This window comes from Hypanus sabinus, chromosome 13 (genome assembly GCF_030144855.1).
Source record: "Hypanus sabinus isolate sHypSab1 chromosome 13, sHypSab1.hap1, whole genome shotgun sequence".
NCBI lineage: Eukaryota > Metazoa > Chordata > Chondrichthyes > Myliobatiformes > Dasyatidae > Hypanus > Hypanus sabinus.
The window spans coordinates 23,250,862-23,268,005 of NC_082718.1; the positions used below are offsets into that span (position 1 = coordinate 23,250,862).

The window sequence follows — 17,144 nt, forward strand, 5'->3', positions numbered from 1 at the left end:
CCCTCATTTTATTGAGTAACACTTTTCACAGCGCCTTATCAAATGCTTCCTATGTTTCCATTGGTTTACCTTATCTATTCACAAAAACAGTGGGGAATGAGATTGTTCTGGGAGTCAGCATAGATTCAATGGGCTGAACAGCCTTCTTCACTGGCGTGAGGACATATGGATTTTAACAGTTTAACCAAACAGATTTCAATGGAAGGTTTCAGTGGCATTCAGAGAAAAAAAGCCAGGAATTGAAATACTGGTAAGTCTAATAATAGGAAACCAAGGATTAAAAATACAATTAATCCTAATGGGATGAATGAGAGGTGTGGCTTAACAGCAGTGATCAGTCAACCCTATGAGGTGAATTCAATTTATAAGTGCTTAATTGTGAATTGGAAGATGATGCCAAGTTGATGATGAATTCAGGATGCACAGCAGAATATTACTCTAAGACTGACTACAATCACTCGGTGTCCACTTTATTGGTACAGGTGTGGAACCTGGTGCAGTCTTCTGCTGCCTGTAGCCTATCCACATCAAGGTTTGATGTGTAGTGCGGTCAGAGGTGTTTTCCCATACACAACTGTTGTAACGCATGGTTATTTGTGCTGCTGTTACCTTCCAGTCGGCTTGAACCAGTCTGTCCATTCTCCTCTGACCTCTCTCATTAACAAGGTGTTTTTGCCCACAGAACTGCTGCTCACTGGGTGTCTTTTTTTTTGTTTTTAACACCATTCTCTGTAAACTTTAAAAACTGCTGTGCTTGAAAATCCCAGAATATCAGCAGTTTCTGAAATACTCAAACCACCCTGTCTGGCACCAATAATCATTCCACAGTCAAGGTCACTTAGATCACAATTCCTGCCCATTCTGATGTTTGGTCTGAACAACAACTGAACATTTTGAACATGCCTGCATTGATTTATGTCACTGCCTCATGATTGGCTGATTAGGTTTTGGATTATCAAGCAGGGGTACCTCATAAAGAGGCCACTGAGTAAATTTGTGATTACTTACATTTAGCAGAATGCCTGGGATCAGCTTTTACCTCCACACCAATAGTGAGGCTCTGTGTGTTGGCAAACTGCTGTACACTTAAGTATGGTTTTGCGTGGTGAGGAGGGAGTTCAAGTCCATGAAACAGCATGGCTCTTATCAATATCAAGTTCAATATCACAAAGTATATCCTCTTATCTAGAACAGAAACACAAGAAAAAAAAATCAGAGATAAATAACTACAGATACTAGTAGATGCAAGTAAATTTGAAATAAACAGATGAGAATTAGGGAATACTCAGCAAATCAGGCAGCATCCATGGAGAGAGAAACACGCAGAGCTAATCAAAGTTGAACTGAAAATATTAGGGCTGTAATGGATTTTAAGCAAATTATGTGGTGGGTAAAGAGGGTTGGAGTGAGCAAGAGGTGTGAAAGGTGGAAGCTGAAGGATCTGTGAAGGTGGAAACAGCAAAAAGCAACAAATGCAAAGAAAAATGATTGGTAAAGGCACAGGTAGACACCAAGGAGCAAGTTAACTGGTTTTGATAGGAAGCTCCTGCAGCTGACGGTTTTCTTTTTAATTTCAGATTTATAGCCCTCACAATACTTAGCTTTAATCAAGAAGTTGGCAGCAATAATCCCCAGCACAAAACACTGGTGGTCTTGATGTTTTTCCCAGGAAACTGTAACACACCTGAGAATCGTTGCACAGTGTGTCACAGATTGTATGGAAATGTCTTCGTTTTGCTCCACACCTAGTAATTACATGTTAAGTGTCTAAATTCAAGCTACTTCTGTGTTTATGAAGATTCTTTTAATGGAGCTTCTTTCCAATTTAAAACTAATTAGTTTAATAGTTTTTAACGGACTAAACATAGCAGTGAATTTTAATCATTAGCTTTCCATTGTGCTGAAATAGAGGACATCAAAGAATGAATACAATGAACTGAAAACATATTAAAGTGGGAATACTCTTATTGACCTTCAGGTCACTAGACCAGCGTCTTAACCACTTGGCCATGTGCCAAAAAGGAGTAGAATGGGCTCTTTCAGAGGATGATTTACTTATCAGTTAACTATTCGATGTAGCAGAGAATAAGGAAATTCCTCAGAATTTGTGCTCTGTGCCCACTAATATCATGAACTGATACAAGGCTTTGGGTTGCTCCAGGGTTCAGATCTGAGGCCTCAGTTTTGGTTCAGAATGTTGTTGTTTGCTTCCATTTTTTGCATGATTTGTGTTCTTTCCTCTTTCTCTTGCGCATTGGGTTTTGGTCTTTTTTTTCTTTAACTGGGTCCTTTCGAGCTTCTTGCTGTGTGGCTACCTGTGAGTAAATAGGTCTAAAAGTTGTATCGTTTATGCATTCTTTGATAATAAATGTACTTTGAATCATAGAATCTTTTGATATTCCACCCTCCCTCAGCTTGTCTAATTACATTAATAATTATCTTAACTGAAGTATAACCGATTCATTAAAATAAATCTAACATAGAACTATACAGGCCCTTTGACCCACGATGCTGTGTCAATCTTTTATCTACTCTAAGATCAATCTCTCTTCCCTTCCACATAGTTCCCTCTTTTTCTAACACCCATGTGCTTTTCTAAGAGCTTCTTAATTGTCCCTAATATACCTGCTTCTCGCACCATGCCTGGCAATGTATTCACACACCCACTGCTCTCTGTAAAACAACATGGTGCTGACATTCTTCCTATACTTTCCTCCAAAGACCTTAAAACTTTGCTGCTTGTCTTATAGCCATTTCTGCCCTTGGGGAAAAAAAGTCTCTGGCTCTTGGTCAAAATCCTCTTATCAACTTGTACACCTCTATCAAGTTACCTCTGATCCTCCTTCACTCCAAAGAGAAAAGCCCTCGCTTGCTCAGCCTACCCTCACAAGAAATGCTCTGTAATCCAGGCAGCATCCTGGTCAATGTTCTCAGCACCCTCTCTGAAACTTCCACATCCTTCCTATATTGAAGGATATTCCAAGCGTGGTCTAACCAGGGTTTTATAGAGGTACAACTCTTGAACTCAATCCCTCAAACAAACGTCTGTTTCAATATTTGATTATAGACTTGATTAGATTAACTTAATCTGGGCAAGGTGCCCCAGAATAAAGTAAGATTCTTCACATTTTCAGCATAATGAGACGACCTCTAGAACATCAGGAATGATTCAATAACATGCTCTTGTGACCTTTTGTGGAATGGGATGGGAGCAGGACATGGGCCAATTCTGGAGAATAAGCCAAAGGCAAGGTTAACACACAATTCTGTTTTATGTATTCTCCTCTTTTTCAGGCAAACAGTGACATACATTTGGAGGTGGAGGCCCCAACAGATGAGCTTGACAAAATCCTGGCGAAACACCAATATGTTCTTCCTCATTTTACAAAGCAACTTTGGGCTTTCCTTACTATTCAACAGTTGCTTGCCGACAGGTTATCTCATAATTTTGGTTTCTACTTTTTGCTTCATTCTTCTCTCTGTCCATCTACTTCCTCCTCTCTTCTGAAACCACTTGTTATGCTGGGGCCCCAGCCGTGATGATGGCGGATTGGGACCTTGTCTTAGTACAATGCTGGGTTAGATGGGGGAAGGGGAAGGGCATAGACATGGCATAGACAGTGCCTGGATCAAGATGATAACAGGAGTGAGAAGCTCCAACTAATTTATCTCACACAGAGTCAAAGTTGAGTTCATTGTCATATGCACAAGTACATGTATGACCAGGTGCAATGAAATAATTATTTGCAGCAGTATCACAGGCACATAGAATCGGATAAGCAAATCATAAGAAAAACATACAATTTCATTTAATTTTAAACTTTATTTGGAGATACAGCTTGGAACAGGCCTATAGGCCGAACAAGCCACACGGCCAAGTTACCCAACATATTTAAACCTATCCTAATCACAGGACAATTTACACTGACCAATTAATCTACTAATCCATAGGTAGTCTTTGGACTGTGGGAGGAAACCAGAGCACCCTGAGGAAACCCATGCACTCACAGGAAGGCTCTGCAAACTCTTAAAGAGGGTGATAGAATTGAACTCTGAACTCCAGTTTGCGAAGAAAAAGCATTTCGGGATGTATATTGTATACATTTCTCTGACATTAAATTTGACCTTTGAACGTCTGAACCAATAACCCACATTGCAATATCGTCACACCAATGGCTGAGCTATAGTGATGCACCAATTAAACATAAATTATATACATCTTTTACATGAAAGATCGTAATTAGAACAAAAACAACACCAAGTCTATTTTAGTGCAAAGAGATCACAGTGATCGTATAAGACCATAAGATCACACAACATTCAAGCAGAATTAGGCCAATTGACCCATCAAGTCTGATAGCCAAGGAGAAGAAGCTGTTCCCAAAAAGTTGAGTGGGCACCTTCAGTCTCCTGTACCTGAATGATGGATTCTACCTTTATAAGGCACTACCTTTTGAAGATCTGCTCAGTGGTGGGAAGTGTTGCGCCCATGATGGAGCTGATTGGGCCTACAAATTTTTGCAGCCTCTACTGTGCACAGGAGCCTCCTTACCAAGCTCTAATGCAACCAATCAGAATGCTCTGCACCATACATCTCCAGAAATTAGCATGTGTTTAATGGATTGGGAATGTATTTTACAGCAAAGTTAATTAACATGTAAGAAAAATGCCACATTTAAAGCATAGAAGGAACAAACTTCTATGAAATGCAGAATAACTCTTCTAGCTAGTAAGCAAGGGATAGTCATGATGTAGTTATGTACTTAAAAACAACCTCAGTCACATTCATGTAATCTCTGAACTTGACTGACAGAGAGATTGCCCAATCGTTTTCAGTGTGGCAGACTATAGTGTTGTCATTCCTTGGCAGGCCTCTGATAGGTTAGTCAGCTTCAGTGGAGGAAGAAACAAAGTTAACACCAGGAACCCCAAAACGAGCTCTTAATAGTACAAAATGATAAAAGGCATAGATAGAGTGGATAGCCAGAGACTTTTTCCCAGGGTGGAAATGACTAATACAAGGGGGCATATTTTAAGGTGTTTGGAGGAAAGTATAGGGGGCCATGTCAGAGGTAGACCTTTGACACAGAGAGCAGTGGGTGCATGAAACACTCTGTTAGGCATGGTGGTAGGGACTGATACATTAGGGGCATTTAAGAAACTCTTAGATATGCAGACGGATAAAAAGGAAAATGGACGGTAATGTAGGAGGGAAGATCTAGATTGATCTTAGAGTAGGTTCACAGGTTGGTGCAACATCATGGGCCAGCAGTTCTCAGCTGGAATTACCGCTCTAAGTTGCTTTCGATTGGTGGGGAGAGCACTAGAGGCTTAGGGGAGATCAGAAGGAAGTTTATAAAATTATGAGAGGCATCAATAGGGTTGACAGTCAGAATCTCTTTCCCTTGGAGGAAATTTCAAGTACTAGAAGATACCCATTTAAGGTGAGGGAGTAAGTTTAAAAGAGATGTGGGATAGAGTATTTTTACAGAGAGTAGTAGGTGCCTGGAATGGGTTTCCAGGGGTAGAGGGGCTCCTGCATAGAATGAGAAAAGGCTGCAGAAGGTTAGAAACTGAGCCTGCACCATCATGGGCACTACCTTCCCCAGCATTAGGGACATCTTCAGAAAGAGATGCCTCAAAAAGGCAGTGGCCATCACGAAGGACCCCCATCACCCAGGACGTGCCCTCTTTTCATTGCTACCACCAAGGAGGAGGTACGGAACTCTGCAGACACACACTGAGTGTTTCATGAACCTATTCCCCTCCACCATCAGTTTTCTGAATGGACAGTGAACCAACCCGTGAAAACTGCTTCACTAATTTTTTGCTTTATTTACATATATTTCATATTGTAATTTATAGTTTTTTTAAGTGCTGCTCTGTACTGCTGCCACCAAACAACAACTTTCATGACACATGCCCTTGATATTAAAACTGATTCTGATTGAGATTTAAAAGGCCGTCAGATAGACACATGAATGTGTAGCAAATGTAGGAATATGGATCATGTACTGGCAGAAGTTTAGTTTAAATTGGCATCAAGGCTGGCACAGACATTGTGGGCTGAAGTTTCCATTCCCGTGCTATACTGTTGTTATATTTTTGTTTCTTGCTTTCTCTCCATTCCTGGATGGAAGTTTGTTACCCTCAATCGCAGATGCTTTAGTTTTATTTAATAACGTTTTGCCTGACATTTTCTCAAATGTTTCCAGGCACCAAATGCACCACATCCATTGCTTTCCCTTAAGTTCTATGATGGGACAGGATTGCAAAGTCACTCTGATGGAGTAGGGCATTACAGGGAGAGCCAGTGAAAGAATGGTTGTGGTCGGGGCCTTTCTAAGGATAAAACAAAGCCATATCCCTAGATTCCTAGGGAAGAGGATCATTGGTGAGAGCCGTCGGTTGCTTTAGTAGCCCCAGCAGTGTCCAAATAAAGATAGACAGTGAACAAGCTTCCAGTGAAGACTGGAAGTCCATAAGGTTTGATATGGTTCCCCAATAAGTGCTAAATACAGACATACACCAAAGTGTTTCAGAAGGGATAAGCAATGAGCGGGGAAGCCAAAGGTTTGGTTGCAGAATGTATGATGACATTAGCGGGCTACCCCAGCCACACCATGGGTCTGTTGGCTGTTAACACAAATGACGCATTTCACTGTATGTTTTGATGTACGTGTGATGAAAATACCTGAATCTTGAATCAGCATTACTATTGAATGCCCAATACTATTCGTGCACGAGTCGACTATCATCAGGTAGACCCCTTCATACATTTTTAACAATTAATTTTGAACTTCAGATCTACTGTAAAAGACATTAAAATTATGCACAATGCAATCAATTTTCCATACAATTATTTTTACAATAATGCCTCAGTCCCACATACACCACACCAGACACTGTTGGCTGCAGCACTGGCCACATCCATGAATGTAGTGTCCTCTTCCCAAGCAGCATAGTCCATCTGTAATGAAAACTATTCCCTTCTTTTTCTTACCACACAGGGAATGTTGACTGTAACCTTCTTTCTCATAATTTCAGTCATAATTCAGTCATAATTTCAGATTTTAAAGCTTTTATTGCAGTACTGTTTATAATAATGTATAACTAATATTATTTCGTACTAAAGTTCAAAGTTTTAGTTTAGAATAATACATTTGATATCAGAAACAAATACAACAACTACCAAGACTGGATTGTGCGTTGCTAAATATTGTCACAGTTTTTCATTTTGTTAGCCAGCTTTTCACTCCCATAAAGATTAACTGAGCTCAAATTCTTCTTCATGATAGGGCATTGGCTCAATCCGGCATTCAGAAGAGGAACATTACAAGCAGAATTTTAGCCCTCGCTCTAATTCATCATTTTGTGACCCCAGTAACTTCCATGTTGGTGGAAAGCGAGGAGACGGGGCAAAAACTGTTGGCAGATTCTCCTAGGGACACCAGGAATGGATGCTGTACAGGTTTGTTAATTCTTATGGTTTAGTTAAAAAATACAATGTATTGACGTGTCTAAGAAAGGTCTTGCAAAAGAATAAAGCCTTACATTTTTATAACATTTCTGATCATCTCTACACAGCTGAAGAGGCACAAGCAAGTTGTGGATAAACCCGGCAGATCAGGCAGCATCTGAGGAAGGAAATTAACTTTTTGGGTCAAGAATCTTAGTCTGACGTGGTAGGAGAGCAGTGGAAGTCATAGAGGGGATCCAGATGAAGAATCTTGGCCCAAATCATCATTTTCCCTACAACGATGCTGCATGACCCGCTGAGTCTGGTACTTTGTTTATCACTCCATATCCCAGCATCTGCAGGCTCTTGTGTCTCCAATGATGGATTGAGGTGTAGAACTATATTCTTTCATGTATTTTCTTGTAGGTGAACTTTGCTATGCTTGTTTATATTTTTATGTAATCACCTATATATTTGTGATTGTTCAACAATTGCAGTACAGTTACTTTTGTACTTTTCTAGAAACTTCTTAGCTTTCAGTAGCAGGTGTCTCACCACATGGATCTGGCTATTTTATAAGTTAATTATTACCAAAGGAATTTTCTGTTTTCTCTAGATTGTTATGAGACAACAAATGAATAAGAGAAAATCTGCAGATGCTGGAAATCCAAGCAACACAGACACAAAATGCCGGAGGAACTCATCAAGCCAGGCAGCATCTATGGAAAAGAATACAGTTAGCGTTCTGGGCTGGGATCCTTCATCAGGATGACAAAGTCCTGATGAGGGTCTTGGCCCGAAATGCCGATTGTACTCTTTTCCATAGATGCTCCCTAGCTGGCTGAGTTCCCCTAGCATTTTGTTTCAGTTGCATCGCTGAGACAACCATGACTACTTAATAATCTGGTCTTTTCTTCATTCTCTCAACATTTCTTCTTGTTCTTATTTGCTCTTGTAACGTGTAATAAAACGGCCATAAATAACAAGTTTTATTCCTAATTCTTAACTTCCAAAGAACCTTTGGATCGCAAAAGCATCAGGATACAACACCAACCAATAGAGTAAAATTATTGTAGTAATGCAGTAAGCACAACAGTTAATTAAAAATGCCAGACTAATTTCTTATATATAAACAATTACACAATCAATACAAGTTACAAAATCATTCAGCACTGGAACAGGATCTGGTCCCCATCCTGTGCATACTGATCATCAAGTACCCCTCTACACATTTCTATCCCCATTTACCAACACTTAGCCTGTGGTCTTCTATGCTTTGACAATTTTAATGCTCATCAGGATATTTTGTTAAATATTGTGAGAATGTCTTGTTCAACCAACTTCTCAGGCACTGCAATCCAAATTCCTATCACCCTCTGGGTGAAAAATTCTTCCTTGTATCCTCCCTAAACTAGTTACTTGCCTTAAATCTATGACCACTAGTTATGGATAACTATGCTGTGGGGGAAAGTTTGCTACTGCCCGTCTCATTTATGCCTCTCTTAACTTTGTACACCTCAATGAGTCTCTTCTCCAAGGAAAGTAAAAACATCTGAGAAACTCCCTGTAGGCAGCCTCTCAGTGAATCTCCTCTGCACATTCTCCAAACCAATCACGTTAGATGTCAACTTTAATTTTTGAAAAATCAAAGAAATTGATGGAGAGAATCCACTTACTCTTTTGTGCAGAGTTGGGGAATCAAAAACTAGAAGTTTAAGATGAGAGAGGAGATATTTAATTAGAACCTGAGGGGAAACCTCTTTCACTCAGAGAGTGGTCAGTATATGGAATGAGCTGCCAGGGGAGGTTTTGGAAGCAGATAATACGGTAAGATTTCAGAAGCATTTTGACTGACACATGGACAGGCAGGGAATGCAAGGAGACAGATCGTGTATACACAAGTGGGAAATTTAATTCAGCATCACGGTCCGCACAGACATTGTGGGCTTGTTCATGTGCCTTGCATTTCTCTATGCAATTATATTGCATATTTCTCATAAGTGAACTTGGAGTTAATAAAAGGTAACTGAGTAACTATTATAATGCTTCACAGTTTCATGTAACAATGGAAAATTATACGTGATTATCTCATGTCCTCATTTTCTTAATTATGTGATATTGAAAACTTTTAATTTTAACATTATTTTATATCCAGATATAATTAAAGTATCATTATGTTGTTTAGTAATGAACTACAAACTGAAAATTACTAATGTAGACAATTATGTTAATTGGAACAAGTACTTTTCTCCAGAAATAATATTGTTCATGTTATTACGGAGAAAAAGAGCTGCCACCCTCTCGCACTTAAGTAGAATTACAATGACTGATAATACCCTGACTTGATATTCTCATTGTTGTAGGAACACCTATCATTGGGAAGAAGATACCATCCATTCTAATGCAAAAACCAAATGATCCTGCACCTCTCCCTACAAAACCATCTGAATTGCTCGGGACTCGAGTGACCTCAGGTAGCACTTCTTCATGTTATTAGAATCAGTCTTAATATCACTGGCATATGTCATGAAATCTGGTGTTTTGTGGTGGCAGTACATTGCAATACATAATTTTAAAAATTAAAATTTATAAATTACAGGAAGTATATATATATATTTTTTTAAACCTAAATAAGTAGTGCAAAAAGAGGAAAAAATTGTGAGTTAGTGCTCATGGGTTCAGTGTCCATTCAAGAATCTCATGGTGGAGGTGAAGAAACTGTTCCTGAAATGTTGAGTGTGGTTTTCTTGGGCTTCTGTACCTCCTCCATCATGGTACAGTGAGAAGTAGGTATGTCCTGGGTGCTGGGGGTCCTTAATGATGGATGCCGCCTTTTTGAGGCATCGCCTTTTGAAGATGTCCTTTATGCTGGCTAAGTTTACAACTTCCATAGCAGATGATGATGCAACCAGTTAGGATACTCTTCGGTGAGGAGAAGATGTTATTTTTGATCTGCGAAGTCGCTGGGCTCCTGGTGAAGAAGTCAAGTATCCAGTTGCAGAGGGAGGTACAGAGGCCCAGGTTTTGGAGTGTGTTGATTAGAACTGAGGGTGTGATTGTGTTGAACACTGAGCTGTAATCAATAACTAGTAGCCTGATTATAGGTATTACTATCGTCCAGGTGATACAATGCTGAGTGAACTAATGTTCCTTATTATTGCCATTATCACAGTGTTTCTTTGAAAACCAGAATTTAAAATGAGATGTTATTGTAGTGGATAGATCACAATGGTAGCATTCTACACCAAGAATCAATGAGGAAAATACACAATTAGTGGCCACTTTATTAGGTACACCTGTACACCTGCTCATTAATCCAAATATCAAATCAGACAATCATATGGCAGCAGCTCAATGATTAAAATCATGCAGACATGGTCAACAGTTTCGGTTGTTGTTCAGACCAAACATTAGAATGGGGAAGAAAGGTGATCAAAGTGACTTTGATTGTGGAATGGTTGTTGGTGCCAGATGGGGTGGTTTGTGTATCTCAGACACTGCTGATCTCCTGGGATTTTTCAGGCACAACAGTCTCCAGAGTTTACAGAGAATAGTGAGGAAAACAAAAAAAATTTCATTGAGCAGTGCCTCTGTGGGCAAAAATGCTTTGTTAACGGGAGAGGTTAATGCTTTGTCAATGAAACTGGGTCAAGCTGACAGGAAGTTGGCAGTAACTCAAATAATCATGCATTACTGAAGTGGCGTGCAGAAGAGCATCTCTGAACACACAACACATCAAACATTGGATGGGCCACAGCGGCAGAAGACCAAGAGCATACACTCAGTGGCCACTTTATTAGGTACAGGAGACACCTAATAAAGAGGCCAGTGAGTGCAGATGCATAGCAGGTTCATTCAAATTCCAATGAGGCCACTAGGGGTATATTGGTAAAGTGGTTTATTATTGTCACATGAACTGAGATACAATGAAAAACATTGTTTTCAATCATAATCTCGTTTAATATCACTGGCAAACAGTAAAGACAATAGACAATAGGTGCAGAAGTGGACCATTTGGCCCTTGGAGCCTGCACCACCATTTTGAGATCATGGCTGATCAACTACTATCAATACCCGGTTCCTGCCTTGTCCCCATATCCCTTGATTCCCCTATCCATAAGTTACCTATCTAGCTCCTTCTTGAAAGCATCCAGAGAATTGGCCTCCACTACCTTCTGAGGCAGTGCATTACAGACCCCCACAACTCTCTGGGAGAAGAAGTTTTTCCTTAACTCTGTCCTAAATGACCTACCCCTTATTCTCAAACCATGCCCTCTGGTACTGGACTCTCCCAGCATCTGGAACATATTTCCTGCCTCTATCTTGTCCAATCCCTTAATAATCTTGTATGTTTCAATCAGATCCCCTCTCAATCTCCTTAATTCCAGCGTGTACAAGCCCAGTCTCTCTAACCTCTCTGCGTAAGACAGTCCAACCATCCCAGGAATTAACCTCGTGAATCTATGCTGCACTTCCTCTACAGCTAGGATGTCCTTCCTTAACCCTGGATACCAAAACTGTACACAATACTCCAGGTGTGGTCTCACCAGGGCTCTGTACAAATGCAAGAGGATTTCCTTGCTCTTGTACTCAATTCCCTTTGTAATAAAGGCCAACATTCCATTAGCCTTCTTCACTGCCTGCTGCACTTGCTCATTCACCTTCATTGACTGGTGAACTAAGACTCCAAGGTCTCTTTGCATTTCTCCCTTACCTAACTCTACACCGTTCAGACAATACTCTGCCCTCTTGTTCCTGCTTCCAAAGTGAATAACTTCACATTTATTCACATTGAATGACATCTGCCAAGTATCTGCCCACTCACCCAGCCTATCCAAGTCTCCCTGTGTTCTCCTAACGTCCTCTTCGCATGTCACACTGCCACCCAGTTTAGTATCGTCAGCAAACTTGCTGATATAGTTTTCAATGCCCTCATCTAAATCATTGACATAAATCGTAAAGAGCTGTGGTCTCAATACAGAGCCCTGTGGTACCCCACTAGTCACCTCCAGCCAGTCCGAGAAACACACATTTACTGCTACCCTGTGCTTTCTATCTGCCAACCAGTTTTCTATCCATGTTGAAACCCTGCCCCCAATGCCATGAGCTCTGATTTTACTCACCAATCTCCTATGTGGCACCTTATCGAATGCCTTCTGAAAATCTAGGTACACAACATCCACTGGCTTACCCTCATCTAACATCCTTGTTACACCCTCAAAAAACTCAACAGATTAGTCAAGCATGATTTGCCCTTGGTAAATCCATGCTGACTCGGCCTAATCCTATTTCTGCCATCAAGATGTGCCACTATTTTGTCCTTAATAATGGACTCAAGCATCTTCCCCACGACTGACGTTAGGCTAACAGGGTGATAGTTCTCCGTTTTCTCCTTCCCTCCGTTCTTGAAAAGTGGGATAACATTAGCCACTCTCCAATCTTCAGGAACTGATCCTGAATCTAAGGAACATTGGAAAATGATTACCAATGCATCCGCAATTTCCTGAGCCACCTCTTTTAGAACCCTCGGATGCAGACCATCTGGACCCGGGGATTTATTAGCCTTCAGTCCTACCAGTCTACTCATCACAGTTTCTTTCCTAATGTCAATCTGTCTCAATTCCTCTGATATCTTATGACCCTGGCCCATCCATACATCTGGGAGATATAACCCAGACCCAGGGATAATCAAGGACATGACCCACCCAGCCAACACACTTTTTGTCCCTCTTCCCCCCGGGAGAAGGTTCAGGAGCCTGAAAATTCGTACGGCCAGATTTGGGAACAGCTTCTTTCCAACTGTGATAAGACTGCTGAACGGATCCTGACCCGGATCTGGGCCGTACCTGCCAAATATCTGGACCTGACTTGCACTACTTTACTTTCCCTTTTTTATTTTCTAATTATGACTTATAATTTAAATTTTTATTATATTTACTTCGAAATGTACTTCAGGGAGCGCGAAGCGCAGAAACAAATATCACTGTGTTGATTGACAATATTCCAGGTGTGGTCTCACCAGGGCCCTGTACAAATGCAAAAGGACATCCTTGCTCTTGTACTCAATTCCCCTTGTAACAAAGGCCAACATTCCATTTGCCCTCTTCACTGCCTGTTGCACTTGCTCATTCACCTTCAGTGACTGATGAACAAGGATTCCTAGATCTCTTTGTATTTCTCCCTTACCTAACTCTACACCGTTCAGATAATAATCTGCCTTCCTGTTCTTACTCCCAAAGTGGATAACCTCACACTTATTCACATTAAACGCCATCTGCCAAGTATCTGCCCACTCACCCAGCCTATCCAAGTCACCCTGAATTCTCCTAACATCCTCATCACATCACACTGCCACCCAGCTTAGTATCATCAGCAAATTTGCTGATGTTATTCTCAATGTCTTCATCTAAATTGTTGACGTAAATTGTAAACAGCTGTGGTCCCAAAACCGAGCCCTGTGGCACCCCACTAGTCACCACCTGCCATTCCGAGAAACACCCATTCCAAATATCATGAAATTTGTTATTTTGAGGCAGCAGTGCATTTTAATAAATAATAATGTAAAACCATTAATTACAATAAGGAACATATATAAAATTAAATTAAGTGGTGCAATAAGAGAGCAAAAATAATGAGGTAGTGGACAAGGGTTTAGTGTCCATTCAGAAATCTGCTGGTGGAGGGGAAGAAGCTGTCCCTAAAATATTGAAAGTGTTTCTTCAGCCTCCTGTACCTCTTCCTTGATGGTAGGAATGAGAAGAGGGCATGTCCTGGGTGATGGAGGTACTTAATGGTGGATGCCACCTTTTTGAGGCATCACCATTTGAAGGTGCCCTCAATGCCAGGTAGACTATTGCCCAAGATGCAGCCGGCTGATTTTACAACATTCTACAGCTTTTTCTGATTCCTCTCCTTTCCATTGTTGATCGCTTGAAGAGGGCTGGTGTGTGCTCCCTTGATTCCTGCTTCCCTAAGTCCACAATCAAGTTTTTGGACTTACTGATGTTGAGTGCAATGTTGTTGTTGTGACCCCTCTCAACTAGCTGATCTACTTCACTCCTCCATGCCTCCTCATCACTATCTGAAACTCTGCCGACAAGAGGTGTGTCATCGGCAAATTTATAGCTGCCGTTTGAACTGTGCCGAGCCACACAGTCGTGGATGTAGAGGGTGTAGAGCAGTGGGCTAAGCATGCATCTTTGAGGGAGATGAATGCTGATTGTCAGCAAAGAGGAGATGATATTTCCAATTTGCATTGACCGTGGTCTCCCAATGAGGAAGTACTTTCAGAGGGAGGTAAGGAGCCCATATTTTGGAGCTTATTGATCAGTACTAAGAGTATGGAGATGTTGAACGCTGAGCTGTAATCAATAAACAGCAGCCTGATATAGATATTGCTATTGTCCATGATGGCATGCCATTGGTTATTGTAATGCTTTACAGCACCAGCTATGAGATTGGGTTCAGTTCCTGCCAGTGTCTGTAAGGGTCTTCTCCCCTTGGGTCTCCTCTGGGTGCTGCAGTTTCCTCCCACATTCCAAAGACGTAGAGGTTAGGGTTGGCAAGTTGTGGGCATACAATGTTGCCACTGGGAACATGGTGCGACTCAAAGGCTGCTCCCAGCACGTCCTCAGATGGTGTTGGTCTTTGATGCAAAATGACACATCTCGCTGTATGTTTCAAATAAAGCTTCGTATGTTTATCTTTATGCATGCAGATCATGAGGTAGTACAAGGGAAAATAATGCACTGTGCAATGGTTAATGGTTGGCTAATATGATAGATGACAGAATGTGAATAATATGTTACAGATTCAAAGAATGTATGCTGATATTGGTACTGCTTTATCCTTATCACGTGTACCAAGATACAATGAAAAGCTTGTCTTGCATACTGTTCATACGGATCAGCTGATTACTCAGTGCGTTGAGGTAGAACAATGCAGTTACACCATTGTTGGCACTGTGGTGGTGTCGTTATTGATGCGACGCTATTACATCTCAGGGCTTCAGAATTCAGAGTTCATTTCCAGCATTTTCTGTAAGCAAATTTATATGTTCTCCCTCTGAGCGCATGGGTTTCCTCCAGGTGCTCCAGTTCTCCCCCACAGTCCAGTTGGTAGGTTAATTGGTCATTGCAAACTGTCCTGTGATTGGTGGGTTACTGGGCGGCACTGTTCGTTGAGCAGAATGGCCTGTTCTGCGTGGTGTCTCTCGATAAAATAAATAAAGAATGCAGTGTACAGAGGAAGTGCAGTGGAGAGAGGCAAAAAGCTGAAGGGTAGGTTGTGAGGTCAAGACTCCACCTTATCATACTAGATAACTGTTTGATGATTGCACAGTGCCATGAGGTGATGATGACTGGTACTTCACTTGCGAAGATCAGGAGGGAAAACTCCATCACTGTAGGGCTTTCCTTCCCAGCTGTGCGCGCGGACCAACTCCACTCTTTAGGCCGGGGGACGTTCCACAATGGTACAGCGAGCTGCGACGACTGAGGCAACCGCAAGGCTGTAGGTTGAGTGTCAGAAATTCCCTTCTCCTAGACAGACTGCCCGGCGAAGCTAACGGGCCCCATCTACCCGGGTTTGGAATCAGAGCTGTCCTTCCCCGAGGCTGGATGCCATCCAAGGCTGAATAGCCCAGCCTGCCCACGCAGTCATACTGCTGGGCACTCAGTCATTTCATGACATAGCAAACTTAGTAAAAATAGAGATGCCAGGTGAAGGCGTTGCTATGGATATGGTACTGTAGGAGAGGCCATATGCCTGTGACTTTCTGCATGGCAAGCCAGTGGTCCTACAGTGATCACTACAGCTGGAAAAGGAGAGGATACGGAAGACAATTCACCTCTCTTAAGTGAGCAGGACATCCAGTCAAGTACTCCACCATCTCTGCATTGAGGTAGAACAAGGTAAAACTACAATGCAAAATAAAATGCCCCAGTTACCGAGAAAGTGCAGTGCAGGTAGACAATAAGATGCAGGGTCATAAAGGGCTAGAATTTAAGGTCAATAGCCATCTTTTCATATTAGAGGACCATTGAAAGGGCTTATAACAGTCCGATAGAATCTGTCCTTAGCCTGGTGGTAAGTGCCTTCAGGTTTTTTTAATCTTCTTTTCAAAGCGAGAGGGGAGAAGAGAGAATGTCTGCGTAGGCAGAGTCCGCGGATGGGGGGCTGCTTTCAGCACTGTAGCAGATTTACCCAAGGATTGGGATGTTTAACTGTATCTTAGGGGGAAATCTGTTCAATAATCATGACCATATTTTTCTCGTTTAGTTGATAATGATCCTCACTTCATCATTCATCTGCCGAAAAGTAAAGAAGTTGTTTGCTTCAATATCGATCCACAGCCTGGAAGAATCCTGAGCCTGGTGTCAGATCCAATCAAAGGTAACAGAGAAACCACTCGACTTCTCTTCCAAAGCACTTATTATGTCAAAGTAATTATGTGCACTTGATAATTATCTGTCCCTTGTATAAATTACGTTTGATTATTCTGATTGAGCTCTTTGATAAGGCAACAACATTGATGAAGGAAATGCAGTGTCATCTTGCTAGTCCCATTCTCACAAGCAAGTTAGCAAAATTGATGCTTAGGGAGTTACAGGATCAGTAGCAGAATAGATAGGATACTAACTTAAATGAAGACACACGAGAATTGTATAAGACTTTGGTGAGGTTT

General features: G+C 41.3%; 1 protein-coding gene across 2 annotated transcripts in view; it reads left to right on the forward strand.

Moving 5' to 3' along the window:
* Positions 1–17,144, forward strand: part of itih2 (inter-alpha-trypsin inhibitor heavy chain 2) — a 109,689-nt gene that overhangs the window by 81,438 nt on the left and 11,107 nt on the right. For both annotated transcript variants that reach the window (XM_059987331.1, XM_059987332.1), the window contains 4 exons: positions 3,295–3,434; positions 7,299–7,471; positions 9,823–9,933; positions 16,739–16,852. In XM_059987331.1, coding sequence (XP_059843314.1) covers positions 3,295–3,434; positions 7,299–7,471; positions 9,823–9,933; positions 16,739–16,852 — 538 coding nt within the window. The remainder of the gene's footprint in view (positions 1–3,294; positions 3,435–7,298; positions 7,472–9,822; positions 9,934–16,738; positions 16,853–17,144) is intronic.